Source organism: Enhydra lutris, unplaced genomic scaffold (genome assembly GCF_002288905.1).
Source record: "Enhydra lutris kenyoni isolate GAN:26980312 unplaced genomic scaffold, ASM228890v2 scaffoldscaffold28, whole genome shotgun sequence".
Classification (NCBI taxonomy): domain Eukaryota; kingdom Metazoa; phylum Chordata; class Mammalia; order Carnivora; family Mustelidae; genus Enhydra; species Enhydra lutris.
Genome location: NW_019154112.1, coordinates 1,311,165 through 1,324,107, shown reverse-complemented (window position 1 = coordinate 1,324,107; position 12,943 = coordinate 1,311,165). Strand labels below are relative to the sequence as shown.

The 12,943-nt window shown below is 47.1% G+C and overlaps 2 protein-coding genes across 6 annotated transcripts; one reads left to right on the top strand and one right to left on the bottom strand.

Annotated features, from left to right (window-relative positions):
* Positions 1-8,917, bottom strand: LOC111152276 (NFKB inhibitor like 1). 2 transcript variants are annotated; one of them, XM_022510743.1, is made up of 5 exons: positions 8,860-8,917; positions 8,146-8,472; positions 7,481-7,757; positions 989-1,207; positions 1-813 (listed from the first exon to the last, which is right to left on the bottom strand). In XM_022510743.1, the coding sequence occupies exons 2-5, from the start codon at positions 8,200-8,202 to the stop codon at positions 224-226; spliced, it is 1,143 nt and encodes a 380-aa protein (XP_022366451.1). In that variant the 5' UTR covers positions 8,203-8,472; positions 8,860-8,917; the 3' UTR covers positions 1-223. The 2 variants fall into 2 exon arrangements, with proteins under 2 accessions (XP_022366451.1, XP_022366450.1); XM_022510742.1 differs by having other exon boundaries at positions 8,365-8,901.
* LOC111152277 (ATPase H+ transporting V1 subunit G2) lies at positions 7,499-11,362 on the top strand. 4 transcript variants are annotated; one of them, XM_022510747.1, is made up of 3 exons: positions 7,499-7,694; positions 9,612-9,712; positions 10,223-11,362. In XM_022510747.1, the coding sequence occupies exons 2-3, from the start codon at positions 9,653-9,655 to the stop codon at positions 10,394-10,396; spliced, it is 234 nt and encodes a 77-aa protein (XP_022366455.1). In that variant the 5' UTR covers positions 7,499-7,694; positions 9,612-9,652; the 3' UTR covers positions 10,397-11,362. The 4 variants fall into 4 exon arrangements, with proteins under 4 accessions (XP_022366455.1, XP_022366454.1, XP_022366453.1 ...); XM_022510746.1 differs by lacking the exon at positions 7,499-7,694 and adding an exon at positions 9,027-9,163; XM_022510745.1 differs by lacking the exon at positions 7,499-7,694 and adding an exon at positions 9,165-9,340 and having other exon boundaries at positions 9,612-9,634; positions 10,265-11,362.
* The last annotated feature ends 1,581 nt before the right edge of the window (positions 11,363-12,943 follow it).

Here is a 12,943-nt window from a genome sequence, read left to right as displayed (position 1 = left end):
TGAGATGTGGAACCAGGTCTTATTAGGAAATGGAGGAGTCAAGGAGCAGTGGTGGTGGCCCATATCCTCCCCACTCCCACTCGTTACAAGTTTCGCTCCCACCACATATCCTTCGCTGCGTAGCATCAGCTTCTTCCTCGTCGTCCCCATACTTGACCTTCCCCTCACTACTGCCCTGCCTCTAAGGCTGCATTCCCTGCAGTTTCTCACTCTTTCTCTGGGGTCACTTGAGGGCCTCCGCATGGCGGTTCAGGGCTTGAGAAAGGGCCGTCACAGCCCCCATCACGCGGCCCAGCTCCCAGGTCTCAATCTGGCTTCGGAATCGCTGCAGGAAGCGGTCAGGGTGCCAGCGGACCTGCTGGACCCTCAAGTACCTTCTCAGGGCCCCCTGCTCCTCCAAGGGGGGGCCCCTGGCCACCAGGGCTGCGGCCATGGCCTCGGGGTCCCCTCCTCCAGGGCAAGGCCAGGGCACATCGCCAAAGCGCCAAAGGCTACCCCTCCCTGCTCCTCTTGGGTGTTCTGCCCTGGGCCCAGCCCTGGCTGGCTCTGGCCCTCGGTCCCCACGAGCCTCCTGTGCCCTCTTGGCTCGGCTCTCACGCAGTTCTTCCTCCTTGGCCCGGGCTCGCTCTCGGAAGAGCCGCTGCTCCTCCTCCTGCCGTTGCCAGCTGTGACTGGAGCCCTCAGCCCGTGGGGGTCGGCAGGCTCCCTCTGCCTCGCGCTGCTGCTGCTGGTGCTTCTGTGCATGCTCCCGGGCCAGGCGCTCTGACCAGGCTGAGAAGGACTCGGGCTCCTGGGTCTCATGGGAGGCATCATCTGTTTGGGAGGGCAGGATTGGGGTGGCTGGGAAATGCTGTTGAGGAGGTGACAGTCAAGAGGGGAAGGCAGTATAGAGGAAGGGGGTACAGGAGGCCAGCAGGAACATGCATGCGGCGGGTACAGAAAAGCAGTCAAGGGGAAGGGCAGCTGTGGATGGGAATGGATTCCTCACCTTCAAATCTCCCAATGACCTCTTGCCACTCATCCTCCAGCTCTCCCTGCAGCTTCTGCCTCCATTCCCGCTCCTTAGAGGCCTCGTCCTCCTCCTCTTCAGCAGAATCCCAGGGGGGTCCCCAGCCCAAAATTTGCCCAGGGGTCTCCCCATCCTTATTCTTTATTCCCATAGCAGAAGGGCAGCGACTCAGTAGTGGCAGGAAGAAGTCCGTGTAGGCTGTTGGTGGGAGAGCAGGGAGCAGAAATTAGCTGGGACTCCTATTCCTTGACACGGCTGCCATCTTGAATCCTGCTGGTCACTCACTCCCTTGGTCCTACAGCAATGGAAATGGTTGCCCACACAGAAGCCTCCTGGGTATTAGGAAATCACTGTCACTGACAAATATTTACTGATAGCTTACCACATGCGTGAGAAGCGTGGTAGTTTAAAATATTCTGATCCGAGTCCCTACAAACTATTTTAGTGTCCTAGGAGTTCTACTGTGTTAAATGACATTTTCCAGCCTGCCTCCAGACACCCTGGGCAATGTCAAAAACCTCTAACTATGTATTTCATTTTTGGTTTGAAAATATTGTCACTTTACAACTCTTACTGTGTGTTTCTGACCCAAAGCTATACTTCAGACTGGTAAAATAACTGAAAATTTTACTCTGCACCATTATAAATATATAAATAAAGAACAGGAACCATTTCAGATCACTTTTCAATAAACTGAGTAAAATAAATGTTTTCAGGGAGGGGAATTTCACTCAGCCAACCTCATACAGCGCATTCTGGGAGAGGGGTGGGGAGGTAGAGGGTCTACACCAGCAACAAGTTTAAGCCACAGATATGTTCTCCGCAGCAAAGCAAGCTCTTTCCAAATTGACTACTGATCTAGGGCAGGAGAAAGGGGCTGAGATAGAGGGTCCCACCCAGGTGCTGGCTGACAGGAGGGTAGTGGTAAAAAGAAGGACTGATGTTCCTGAACTCTCCTCTTTCCTGAGCCCTGACCTCACTGCATCCACTCTAGCATCAGCTGAAGGCCATGCTGCCCACTTTACGGCCAGCCTGGCACTCTACCCCTGGCCCAGCCCACCCCCTATGGCCACCAAGCAACTCTTTCACTCCTGGGACAGAGGAAGGTGAGTGAGGCACCCTCCCTTCCTGTGGACCTACTTTCTCTCCTTAGGGCAGGAGGAAATGGGCAGCCAGTCCTTAAATCTTTACTTTGTGGTGCTGCCAAGTACTGGCCACCTGGCAAAGGGATGGGACAAGGGAAGGGTTATCCTGTCACTGCCAGGAAGGTAGGAAGGTAGGATAACACAATGGGCCCACCTTGGCTGGGCAAGGCCCATCGCCCCCCACCATCATCTCTTGGTACACTTGCGTGCTGCCCAGCTTAAACCCCATCAGGATGAGAGGAGGAGGGGCCACTTCTCTTTACCACTGATGTGACCTGTCACCAGCCCTCTCCACCTGTCCCACCCAGCAAATACCTAGTCCTGTCTTTCAACTGCTTACTCCCCACTACAGTTCACAGCAGGTACGAGGATAGGTGCGTGTTCAGGCTTGCACAGGTTTTTAAATTCATGGGTTTTAAGGACTATAAAACATGGTAAGTAAAATATGGTACAGAATATTCAATAACCCCTAAAAATGTTCGTGTGTGGAAAAAGCTGGCTATGAAACTATACATAGGATTCAACCACAACTGTGTAAAAGAAGAGACCAAATCCTATGGTTGAAAGGAAAAAAAAAAAACAGACTAGAAAAAAATATGTAAAAACCTTAGTCTCTGGGTGGTAAGACTATGGATGGCTGTCCTCCAATCTTATTTGGTTAATATTTTATTTAAAAATTTTAAAAAGATTTTATTATTTACTTGGCAGAGAGAGACAGCAAGAGAGGGAACACGAGCAGGGGGAGTGGGACAGGGAGAAGCAGGCTTCCCACTGAACAGGGAGCCTGATGTGGGGCTCCCTCCCAGGACCCTGGGATCATGACCTGAGCCGAGGGCAGATGTTTGACTAAGCCACCCAGGCACCCCTGGTTAATGTTTCAATATGAAAGGGATATAACTAATGAGAAAATTTTCTTTTTAAAGAACGAAGAATACATTTAATCACTGTTAACAGTTTGCTATGGTCCCTTCCGGTCCTGTCTGGGTACAAATGCATACACAGGATGACTTTTTTTCAGAGATATGTCATCATGCTATATGTTTTGTTTGGCAACTTGCTTTTTTCACCTCCCATCTCATTCGTACTTTTCCACAGGAGCGTACACAGTCTACCTCATTCTTTTTTATGACCATGTAGTGTTCCGCTATGTGTATGAAACAAACATCTCCCCACGCCCAGTCAATAGACTTTGTTTCCAAAAATGTTCGGCCTCCTACATTTGTCTTTGTAGACTCCTTACAGTATTTCTGTGGGGTAGATTATCAGAAGTGGAATTTCTGAGTCAAAGGACATGAGCGATTTTACCAAACTGCTCTCAAATTTGTGCCAACATATACTCCTACAGAGAATATAAGAATGCCTGTGTTGTCCTTTACCAAGATTATCATCAACCAACCCTTTTAATTTTGCTCATCTGATATATGAAAAAAATGACCTTATTAATGAAATTTACTGTACTTTATATGTTCTTTGGCTTTTTCTTTCTTTTTTTAAAAGATTTTATTTTTAAGTAATCTCTATTCACGACCCTGAGATAAGAGTCACAGGCTCTGGTGACTGAGCCAGCCAGGCGCCCCTGGCTCTTTACTTCATTTGTGAATGACCTGTTCATATTCTCTGCCTACTTTTCTCCTAGATATTATATATGTAGACAAGAGAATTCTTTATATATTATAGATATCACCCCCTGTGTCAAGTATTTGTAAATAATTTCTCCCATCTTTGAAAGGTTTTTATGTAGTTAAATCCATATCAATATTTTCTTTTATAGCCTTTGGCTTTACTGCATCCTTAGAAAGGCTTTCTCCCCCCTAAGATTATAAAAATATCCTCTTGTGGTTTTTTTCTACTATCTTCTTATTTATCTAAAAAAATGTAGGGGCGCCTGGGTGGCTCAGTTGGTTAAGCATCTGCCTTATGCTTGGATCGTGGTCCTGAGGTCAAGCCCTGTACAGAGCTCCCTGCTCAGTGGGGAGCCTGCTTCTCCCTCTGCCAACTGCTCCCCCTGCTTGTGCTCTATCTTTTTCAGATAAATAAATAAAGTCTTTAAAAAATGTAGAAAGTATAGTACAATAAGCACTCCTATTTCTCCCACAAGGTATGTTACTGTTCTGTAATTTTTGCAACATTATTTTGTCTTCAAGAAATAAACTACCATAGATAAAACTAAAGATTTCTCTGATGCTGCCTTCTAAATTTTATTCCCCTCCCCAGAGGAAACTCCTCCCATGAATTTGGTACAAACCCTTCCTGTCACACTTAGATCTTTAAGCAGCTGTACTTTTGAGTCAGTAGGACTGTTCCTCAGATGGGCCAAATACTTCAAGGTTGTTTATTAAATAGCTTGCTGCCCTCTGGTGATTTGAAATGTCACCTTTATCATCAATTTAGCAGTACAGATCGACTTCCCAGTGCTCTTTAATTAGTATGGTATACTTTTATATTAGGAAAAATATGTATGAAAAAGAATCTGAAGTAAACATGTACTTTGCCTTAGTGACAGAAGCACTGCTCTTCCCCTCTCCATTTTGAGACGTGATTTCTACCTTAAAGGGATGTTCACACTAACTGGCACAACACATTTTTGAAAGACACCAATACTGGAAGCTTATATTGAGTGATGATTGACTGAGGCATGGAGGAAGAAAAGGTAAGGGGGGGGTGGTCAAAGAGGGCTTCAAGGAGGAGGCGGGGCTTATGTTGGGCTGGGAAGGGAGGATAACTTAGCAAAGTAAAAATCAGGTGGATGGGAAGGCAACAGGTAAGAGACAGGCAGTCTTGTGAAAAACACGTTTGGGGTCACTGAAGACAGAGCTACGTAGCTGGAGCTGCAGGTTTGTGGTTGTGCTATGGTAGGAAAGGCTGGAAAGGCAAATGGAACATAAACCAGACAGCTCAGCTATCTGCAAAACAGGGCCACAGCTTACTCCTACTGTGCAGCTCCAAGTGAGTAACGGGTGGTAGAGGTCTGGTACTGTGCTGGCGCAGAGCAGAAGTGCACTCAATGTGACATTAAAAAAAAAAACAAACCAGGCTGCCTTTGGACTTTCTTCTTTTTGCAAAGACTGTGAGAAAATGACCTATCGTTTCTTAGTGTTCACTAGTTCTTGTTGTGTGTAGAGAATGGTTATTGTCTGACTAAGGTATGTTTATACGAGGGTCTTTGACACCTAAGACCACTTCCCCAGGAGGTGACGGGTCCCAAAAGGAAGTTACCGAAAGCCATTCATTGGCATCTCATTGGTTATGACCACATAGCCCAGTCAGTCCAGCAGGAACTGCCTCACCCCTTGCACCTAACTTGGAAAAGGGGGGAAAACCTCCTTTTCCTCAGGGGATCCTGGGTCATTTCATCTGTTCAAAGAACGAATTTGCATTTTAAGACCTAACAGTCTCTAAAGAAGCTCCAACTGAATGAGATGGGCCACTCTACCGAAGAGCCATAAGGCCACCTGGTGGCAGGGCTGTCAGGGAACAGAATAAGTAAGGCCTGAGAAGATACCAGGGCTTGGTTGGGAACTGAGGGCAGGCCCCCCTTAGGAAGACAACGTGTTGGCTAGGATATTTCAGGAAGTTCCTGAACCTTCAAGACCCTAATTTCCACATCTGTAATTGGATAATAGTATCGATCTCATATGCTTCTTAGATGTCAATAAAATGAAGGAAGATCCTACTATGAGAGAGATTTTTATTCCTCAAAAAGCCATAATTGGGTAGTATAAGAATAAAAATAACAATACTTTTCATCTGGTGGGTGCCAAACCTGTACCAAGTGCTTGCCTCATTTACTTGTCACAACTTCCATTTAGAGAGGCAAGTTAAAAAATTTAAAAAAATAATAATTAAAAAAAGGGATTAAAATTGGGCTCATGGAAGTTAAGCTACATGTCCCTGGTACACAGCCTGTAGGTGGTAGAGTCTGAACTTGGAGGAGGTCTGAAATCTGCCACAGGGTTCTCTGCTCTCTTGCCATGTTTAATGTCAGCTGTCAAATTAGATGCCTACATTTTGCAAACCTCCTCATTTTAAGTTTTTGGTTTTTAAAAAATCTGAATATGCCAGCCTATCTTACTATATTAAAGGGAATTAAAGGTTTTTTTTTTTTTTTTCCTATATGGGGAAAGTTTTGGGGGTAAGAGGGGTTTCTGCTGGGGAGCTAGAAGATGGTAATAGTAGCAATCAAACTGGGTTGTTCATCCCAACCTAGGGATTTTCCTCTACTGTTCTTACTTTAGAAGGAAAATCTCTAGCAGGGGAAAATTGCCAGAGGGTTTTATTTTCCTAAGGGTTGCTACCTCTACAAAGCTGTGTCCATTGTCAATAGGTCCCCATCTGAAACCCTCAGTGTCAAAGGTTTTTCAGAACTCAGATGTTTTTGGGATTTGGTAGATCTGATCTGAAAGTACATACACTGTATATTCAGTAGCTGGGGAGGGCCTGGGCTGCTCCAATAATCAAACACATGAATGTTTCTGTGGAGAAATGTATGAACATTGACATCTGTAGGATGAAAATGACTCACAGATAGTCTCGCTTTAGTTCAGGTTAGTTTTTCTCACCAAACGAGTCTGGTGAAAAATGTTTGGGTCTTAGTGTTTTTGAGTTGCAGAGAGGACGGTGAAGGGAGTACAGATCTGTTGATAACAGGAACACTACTGACCAACATCTACTGTGTGCTAATCACATGCCAGGTGCTCTAATTACGTATTGCGTCATCAAAATATATGATACAGCATGGGTGTTTTGAACATGGGCGCTATCACTGTGTAATTCTATAATGTATCACACAGGGTAAGACAGTTGTTAAGAGCACAGATGATTTAGCTAGGCTGCCTGGATTCTAATTCCTCTGAGAAACAGGGAATAATATTAGTACTTATTGTTATGAGGATTAACTGGGCTGTTTTGTGAGAAGTGCTGGGACATAGTGAGAACTGTTGTTATTTTATTCTGCACGAGGGCAAACTAAGCCTCAGGGAAGTTTAGTAAATAGCCCAAGAATACACGGCTGTTAAGTGTGGCACGGGGATTTGAACCCAGGCAATGGAACTGCAGAACCTAACCTCTATCTTACTTTTTGCACTGCAGGCAAACAACCAGTCAAGAGACAAAGGAGCTATAATCTTTTAAGCTGTGAAATTTGAAGCTGCTGTTTTGAGAATGTTGGGTTCTTCAGACAATGGTAGCTCAGTAATATAAAGTCACAAATGCCAACGGGGTCAACTACCATCCCAGGCACAACTAGCTTATTTTTCAGCTGCTGGCCTTCATCTCATTTGCGGTCAGTCAGTGGCTCACGACCTTGTTCCCCACCAGGAAAACTCACCATCAGGGCCCTGGCGGGCAGCAGCGTGCAGCGCCGTGTCCCCGTGGCGGTCCTGGTGGGCAGGGTCAGCCCCAAGCCGAAGCAGCAGGCACAGGGCGGGGGCATCGTGGCGGGCACAGGCCCGGTGCAGTGGTGGGGGTTGCCCAGCGTCTACATCGAGGCCTGGGTGTCGCTGGAGGAGGGCCTGGGCCCGGACCAGCCGTCCTGCAGACAAGTAACGACGAAAGCGACGTTCTCGGCGTTGGCGGCGGGTAGTGGAGGCCATGGAAGTCTTGGGCTGAGGAAGAAGGAAAAAAAGGCAGCTGTCAGGGCCCCAGCGTGGCCTGGTCCCTCCCCCGCCGCCCCTAACATCCCCTCTTGTTCCTCCCTTCGGCCCCCCTTCTTCCTACATCTTCAGCAAGAGATGAGGTCTCTCCTAACTCTCATCCCTCAGCCAGATGCTAGGTTTGAAAAAAAATTTGAAGGGGGCTTGGGTCACAGATTTTTTAACGTAAAATTTGAGAAAAGGGTAATTGCTTTGAGGTTCATTAGCCCAGATAATTTTTAATAGGAGACTTTGAAAAAGACAAATAAAGAATGATGGGGAAAATATTTATCAACAGAAATCTGAATTTAAAAGTCACAGATAATTTCAAATAATAATCTAGAAATGGAATATGATGTACCCGGCAGACAGATGTGGAGGCTTCTCCCTCTGGGACCTGGGGGGAGGGGTTACTCATCAGACCTGACCCCCCGCCCCCCTAAGTACCCCCAGAGCTGTAGGCCCGAGGCCTGTGTTTAAAACGCTGCGAGGAAGGGAGGCGGGAAGGGCGGGGACACTCTAGGCTGGCGGAAATGGCGCAAGCCGAGACGCATGTAAAGGGCGGAAATGAACTCGTTACCGGATGTCGTCTCTCTCTCCGAGGGGCGAGGTGTGTGTGTTTCCTCAGTCTGGTCTCGGGTGGGGAACTTGGGAACTTAGGATAAAGGGTCCGCCTGAAACCGGAAGACTGGACGACAAATGAGGAAAAGGAGACCAGCATGGGAGAGTAAAAAGGCCGATTCCCCCAACTGGGAAGAGAGAGGAGATGGTTCAGAGGTAGAAGATGATAAGAGAGAGAAAACAGGGGAGAGAAGAAGGATTAAAAGTCATAGTGAAAATGGAAAACCACGACGAGGCCAAGAATAGGGCTAGATAAAAAAAGACACGTGTAAAGACATAAAGAAACAACCGTAGGAGAAGGCAAACGAAATGGATGCAGAAATTTAGACTTGGGAAAGATAAAAGGAGATGGAAATGGGAGAGAGTGAAAAAAAGAGGGGAAGAGAAGTAGGAAGAATTCAGGGAAACCCACCATCCTCTTCTCCCAATACGTGACACATGTTGACTTCCTTACCTTCTCAGTACATTTTCAGTCCCTCTGCGTCTCCTCACTCCTCTCTGGTCCTGTCCCCATTCCTGGACTTTCTGACCGGGAAAACCCTGCACCTGCTGCGATGGTGCCAGACAGCTTTGGGCCTGGTCTCTGCTGCTCCCAGGTGGTCCTTCTGGGTACTGCCAGTATAGACCTGGGAGAAGAGGCCAGCCATCAATGGAGGATCAGTTTGTGGGAGACACCGGTGCGGAAGGCTGAGCAGAAAAGGGGGGCACTAAGACCCAGGGGTAGTGGAGGACTGCAGCAAGGAGCTGGTGGAAGAGAAGTAGGCGGTGTATGTGTGTGTGTGTTGGGGGTGGGGTGGAGGAGCCATCTGGTACTTTAGTAGCATCCAAAACATCATCAGCCATAACGACAGAAATGGCCAGTCAGTCCCAGGGTATCCAGCAGCTCCTGCAAGCCGAGAAGCGGGCGGCTGAGAAGGTGGCAGATGCCAGAAAGAGTGAGTCTCCTCCACTCTCCCTTAGGAGTCTGGAAAGAAAACTGGGGGGGGGGGGACAATAAACCTTCCAGTCCCTGGGAAAATCCAAGGTTGGTGGGGAGGAAGCTGGGGCTGGGATGGCTGATTAGGAGGAAAGAAATGGGTGGGTGTTAGAATCTAGCACCTGGTTGGCTGAGAGAAGGCAGAAAAACTTTCTGGAAAGGAATGACCACTACTATCTCGTTTTGTGAGGGGGTCTACCCCCACCCTCTGTCCTTTCTTCTGCTTCCAGGGAAGGCCCGGCGTCTGAAGCAGGCGAAGGAGGAGGCACAGATGGAGGTGGAGCAGTACCGTAGAGAGCGGGAGCAGGAATTTCAGAGCAAGCAGCAGGCGGTGAGTTGTGGGACAGTTGAGAAGGGACCCCAGGGTGCAAGTTGGTGGGTGTATCTGATAAGGTGTGGACAGGGTGACTGTACAAGAAAATAAGGTGGTAAAGGGCTGAAGGGGACCCTTAGCAGGGGCCATGTTATTGATAAAGAAGTGTGATAACGAAGAGAATCTGAGACATTTGAAAGACTTGTACAGCTTTTGGGGGGAATTGCCACCATCTGTGTGGAGTATAATGTCATTTGGGGTGAAAGGCAGAGTTTTATGGTCACATATAGTGAGGTGGTGGGGGTTTTACAGTCTGTTTTAGGATGAAGTTGCATGCCAAGTCTCAAAGGAAGGAGAATTGTGTTGCTTTCTTTGGTGTCTGGCTATTTCCATGGGATGGGGGTGGTTTTGACAAGGGCTTTTCTTCCTGGCCTTGCTCCAGGATCTTCCTCTCCACCTGCCTGGACCCTTCTTTCTCTGTTTCTGCTTTTGCCTTTCTCTCTTCTATCCCTTTCCCAATCCCCCCAGGCCATGGGCTCCCAGGGGAACCTGTCGGCTGAGGTGGAACAGGCTACAAGACGCCAGGTGCAGGGCATGCAGAGCTCTCAGCAGAGAAACCAAGAACGCGTCTTGGCCCAACTTCTTGGCATGGTTTGCGACGTCAGGCCCCAGGTCCACCCCAACTACCGGATTGCTGTCTAGGATCCACTGTAGGGCCTGACTCTTCCTTTCCATTTCCCTTTCTCAAAGAAATGCCCCAATCAAAATTACTTCCCACCATCTTCGCTGCTTCTTTCCCACTTTCTCTCCATTCCCTGGAAATTCTAGGGGCAAGATCCAATAATTCTGTGAAATTTAGAAGTTATCCTGTTCAGATCTGAATCTCCTTATTGTTCTTTAACCTTCACTGGGACCTTGTAAACTCCCAAGTCACCCTCACCCAACTCCTCTTAAAATTTGTAGTGTGGAGAAGTCCGGATGTGGAAAACACTTTGGTTTCAGAGCCTGGGACACTGAGGTCCCTTTCCCAACCCTGCCACTTGCTGGGACAGGACAAGCTACTTAACCTGTAGTCCAGTGTCCTCCTCTACAGGACTGAAATAACGATGACGACGACGATGACGGCAACGATGTTACCTACCTTATAGGGTTGCTGCAATGATTAGGGATCACTCTGTTAAATCCTCGCATGGTTTTTGGCATATAGTAGCTGTGATTCAATAAATGGCTGCTTTATGGCATTATTACTACTCCCTGCCCACCTGCCAAAACCTAAACACAGCTGTTTCCTCATATTTGTCAATGGCTTTCTAATTCTACTTCTTCATTCTGTGAACCTAATAATTCTCTGAAGAATTAGTTCTTCCTGCCTCTTTTCCCCCAGAGCTTTATGATCCCTGAAAAGTAACGAAAACCTCATTTGGCCTCTCTACTGTGATTCCAGGAAGATGTTGAATTTCTTTGTCTTTTTGTCTCTGAGTTATGTTATATCTTTATTGGATTTCCCCTTTTCCGATTTCCCCAAAGACCCATCAGATGCTCACTGCTTCCTAAGACCTAAAGTGATGCTATGTTCCCTTGTATGCATGGCTTTCCTTTCTGCATCCTCAATATCCTTCCCTTTGTAACAATGAAAAAGTGTCAATAAAAGAACTCTGGGCAAATCAACTGGTGTGTGGAAGCAGCTTCCTTTTGCTTCAGCATTTCTTATCTTTAGTCACTCTCTTGTTCCTTATTTACATATTCCCCAAATGCCCAAAAGGGCTGTTCTTTGAAACTTGTTGGAAAAACAAAAGGTACTAGTGTGTTATTATTTCTCTAAAGTGAGGAACATACATGGTTACTTGTCCGGAACCTGGGAACTATAGATGGCAGGTATAGAGAAAAGCTGGTGTAGGAACAAGCACTCTTTGTCCCTTATCTTGCTTTCTTTTTCTTTCTTTCCTTTTTAAAAGAAAGATTATTTATTTATTTGAGAGCGAGCAGAGCGAGAGAGAACGTTCATGGCAGGCAGGGTCAGAGGGAGAGAGAGAAGCTTGAGCAGGGAGCCTGATGCAGGACTGGAGCCCACAACCCTGGGATCATGAACTGAGCCAAAAGCAGACGCTTACCAGGCTGCGCTACCTAGGTGCCCCAAAACTTGGAATACTTAGGGTCGGAAAAACTGCCCAGAAGGGCACCATCCTTGAATCACTGTTATTTCTCTTGGCCACAGAAAGCACTGCCTGCTTCACCAAACGAAAGATTTGAACCGATGAGGTAATCCACAGTGTAATTATTAACTAGACTCAAGCAGGGAGGCAGGATACAATAGAAATAAAATGTATTTGTATCCTGGCTCTGTCACCTCACTAGCTTTGTTACTTTGGACATGTTGCTTTATTTGTTTGCTTGTTATAAAATGGGAATAAGGATACCTATTCCTTAGTGTTAAACAATTAACTGTGATAACAGGTAAAGAGCCAAACGTTTGTTGTCATTTTTGACATCACATCTGACTTCTGAGGCATTATCAAAGACTGGGATATTAAAGGTTTCATTCAGGAAAAAATTCAACCTGAACAATGGGGCTGCTGGAAGCGGGGCTAAGGACATTCTGGTCGAGTTAACAATATTTGTGGGATGTTGTGTAACCCTCAAGCCCTGCCATTTATCTTTAACACTTGAGGCAGAATCTGGACCCCCCCCACCCCCCCGTGCCCCACTCAGTGGTTTCAGGACACCTTCCCGACTCGAATTTCCTTCCCATTCGCTTCAGGGTCCTTGGGGCATCAACTACGTGGACCAACATTATTTTGGGCAAATGCCGCTCACCGTCTCCTCCCCTGAGAAAAAGGGTAGGGTGAGGACCCATAAGCGCGCTTCAGGTTCCTTCCTACCCCTCAGCTGGGGGCCCACTAGCTATAGCGCAGATGCACCCGGGTCACCTTGACTACCCGGCCAAGGACCCCGTGGGAACTCTCAGTCCGCGCCATCCTGTTCCACCGAGCGGGGCGCCCATGGAGAGGTGCCTAGAGAGAAGACCTGCCCGGCAAGAACCTAAGGGAAGGGACGTGGAGTAGACGAGGATAAGAGAAAAAAGGTAACAGCGGGAGATGCTAGTTTCCTTAATGTCTTTTGTTACTTGCAGTAGCGGAGGAATTAGAAGAGGCTTTAAAAAAAGAAAAATCCACACAGGCATTTTCTAAAGGCAACCCCACCGCGCGCGGAACGATTGACTTTGGAAAAGAGCGTCTTCCGGTCTCTTGC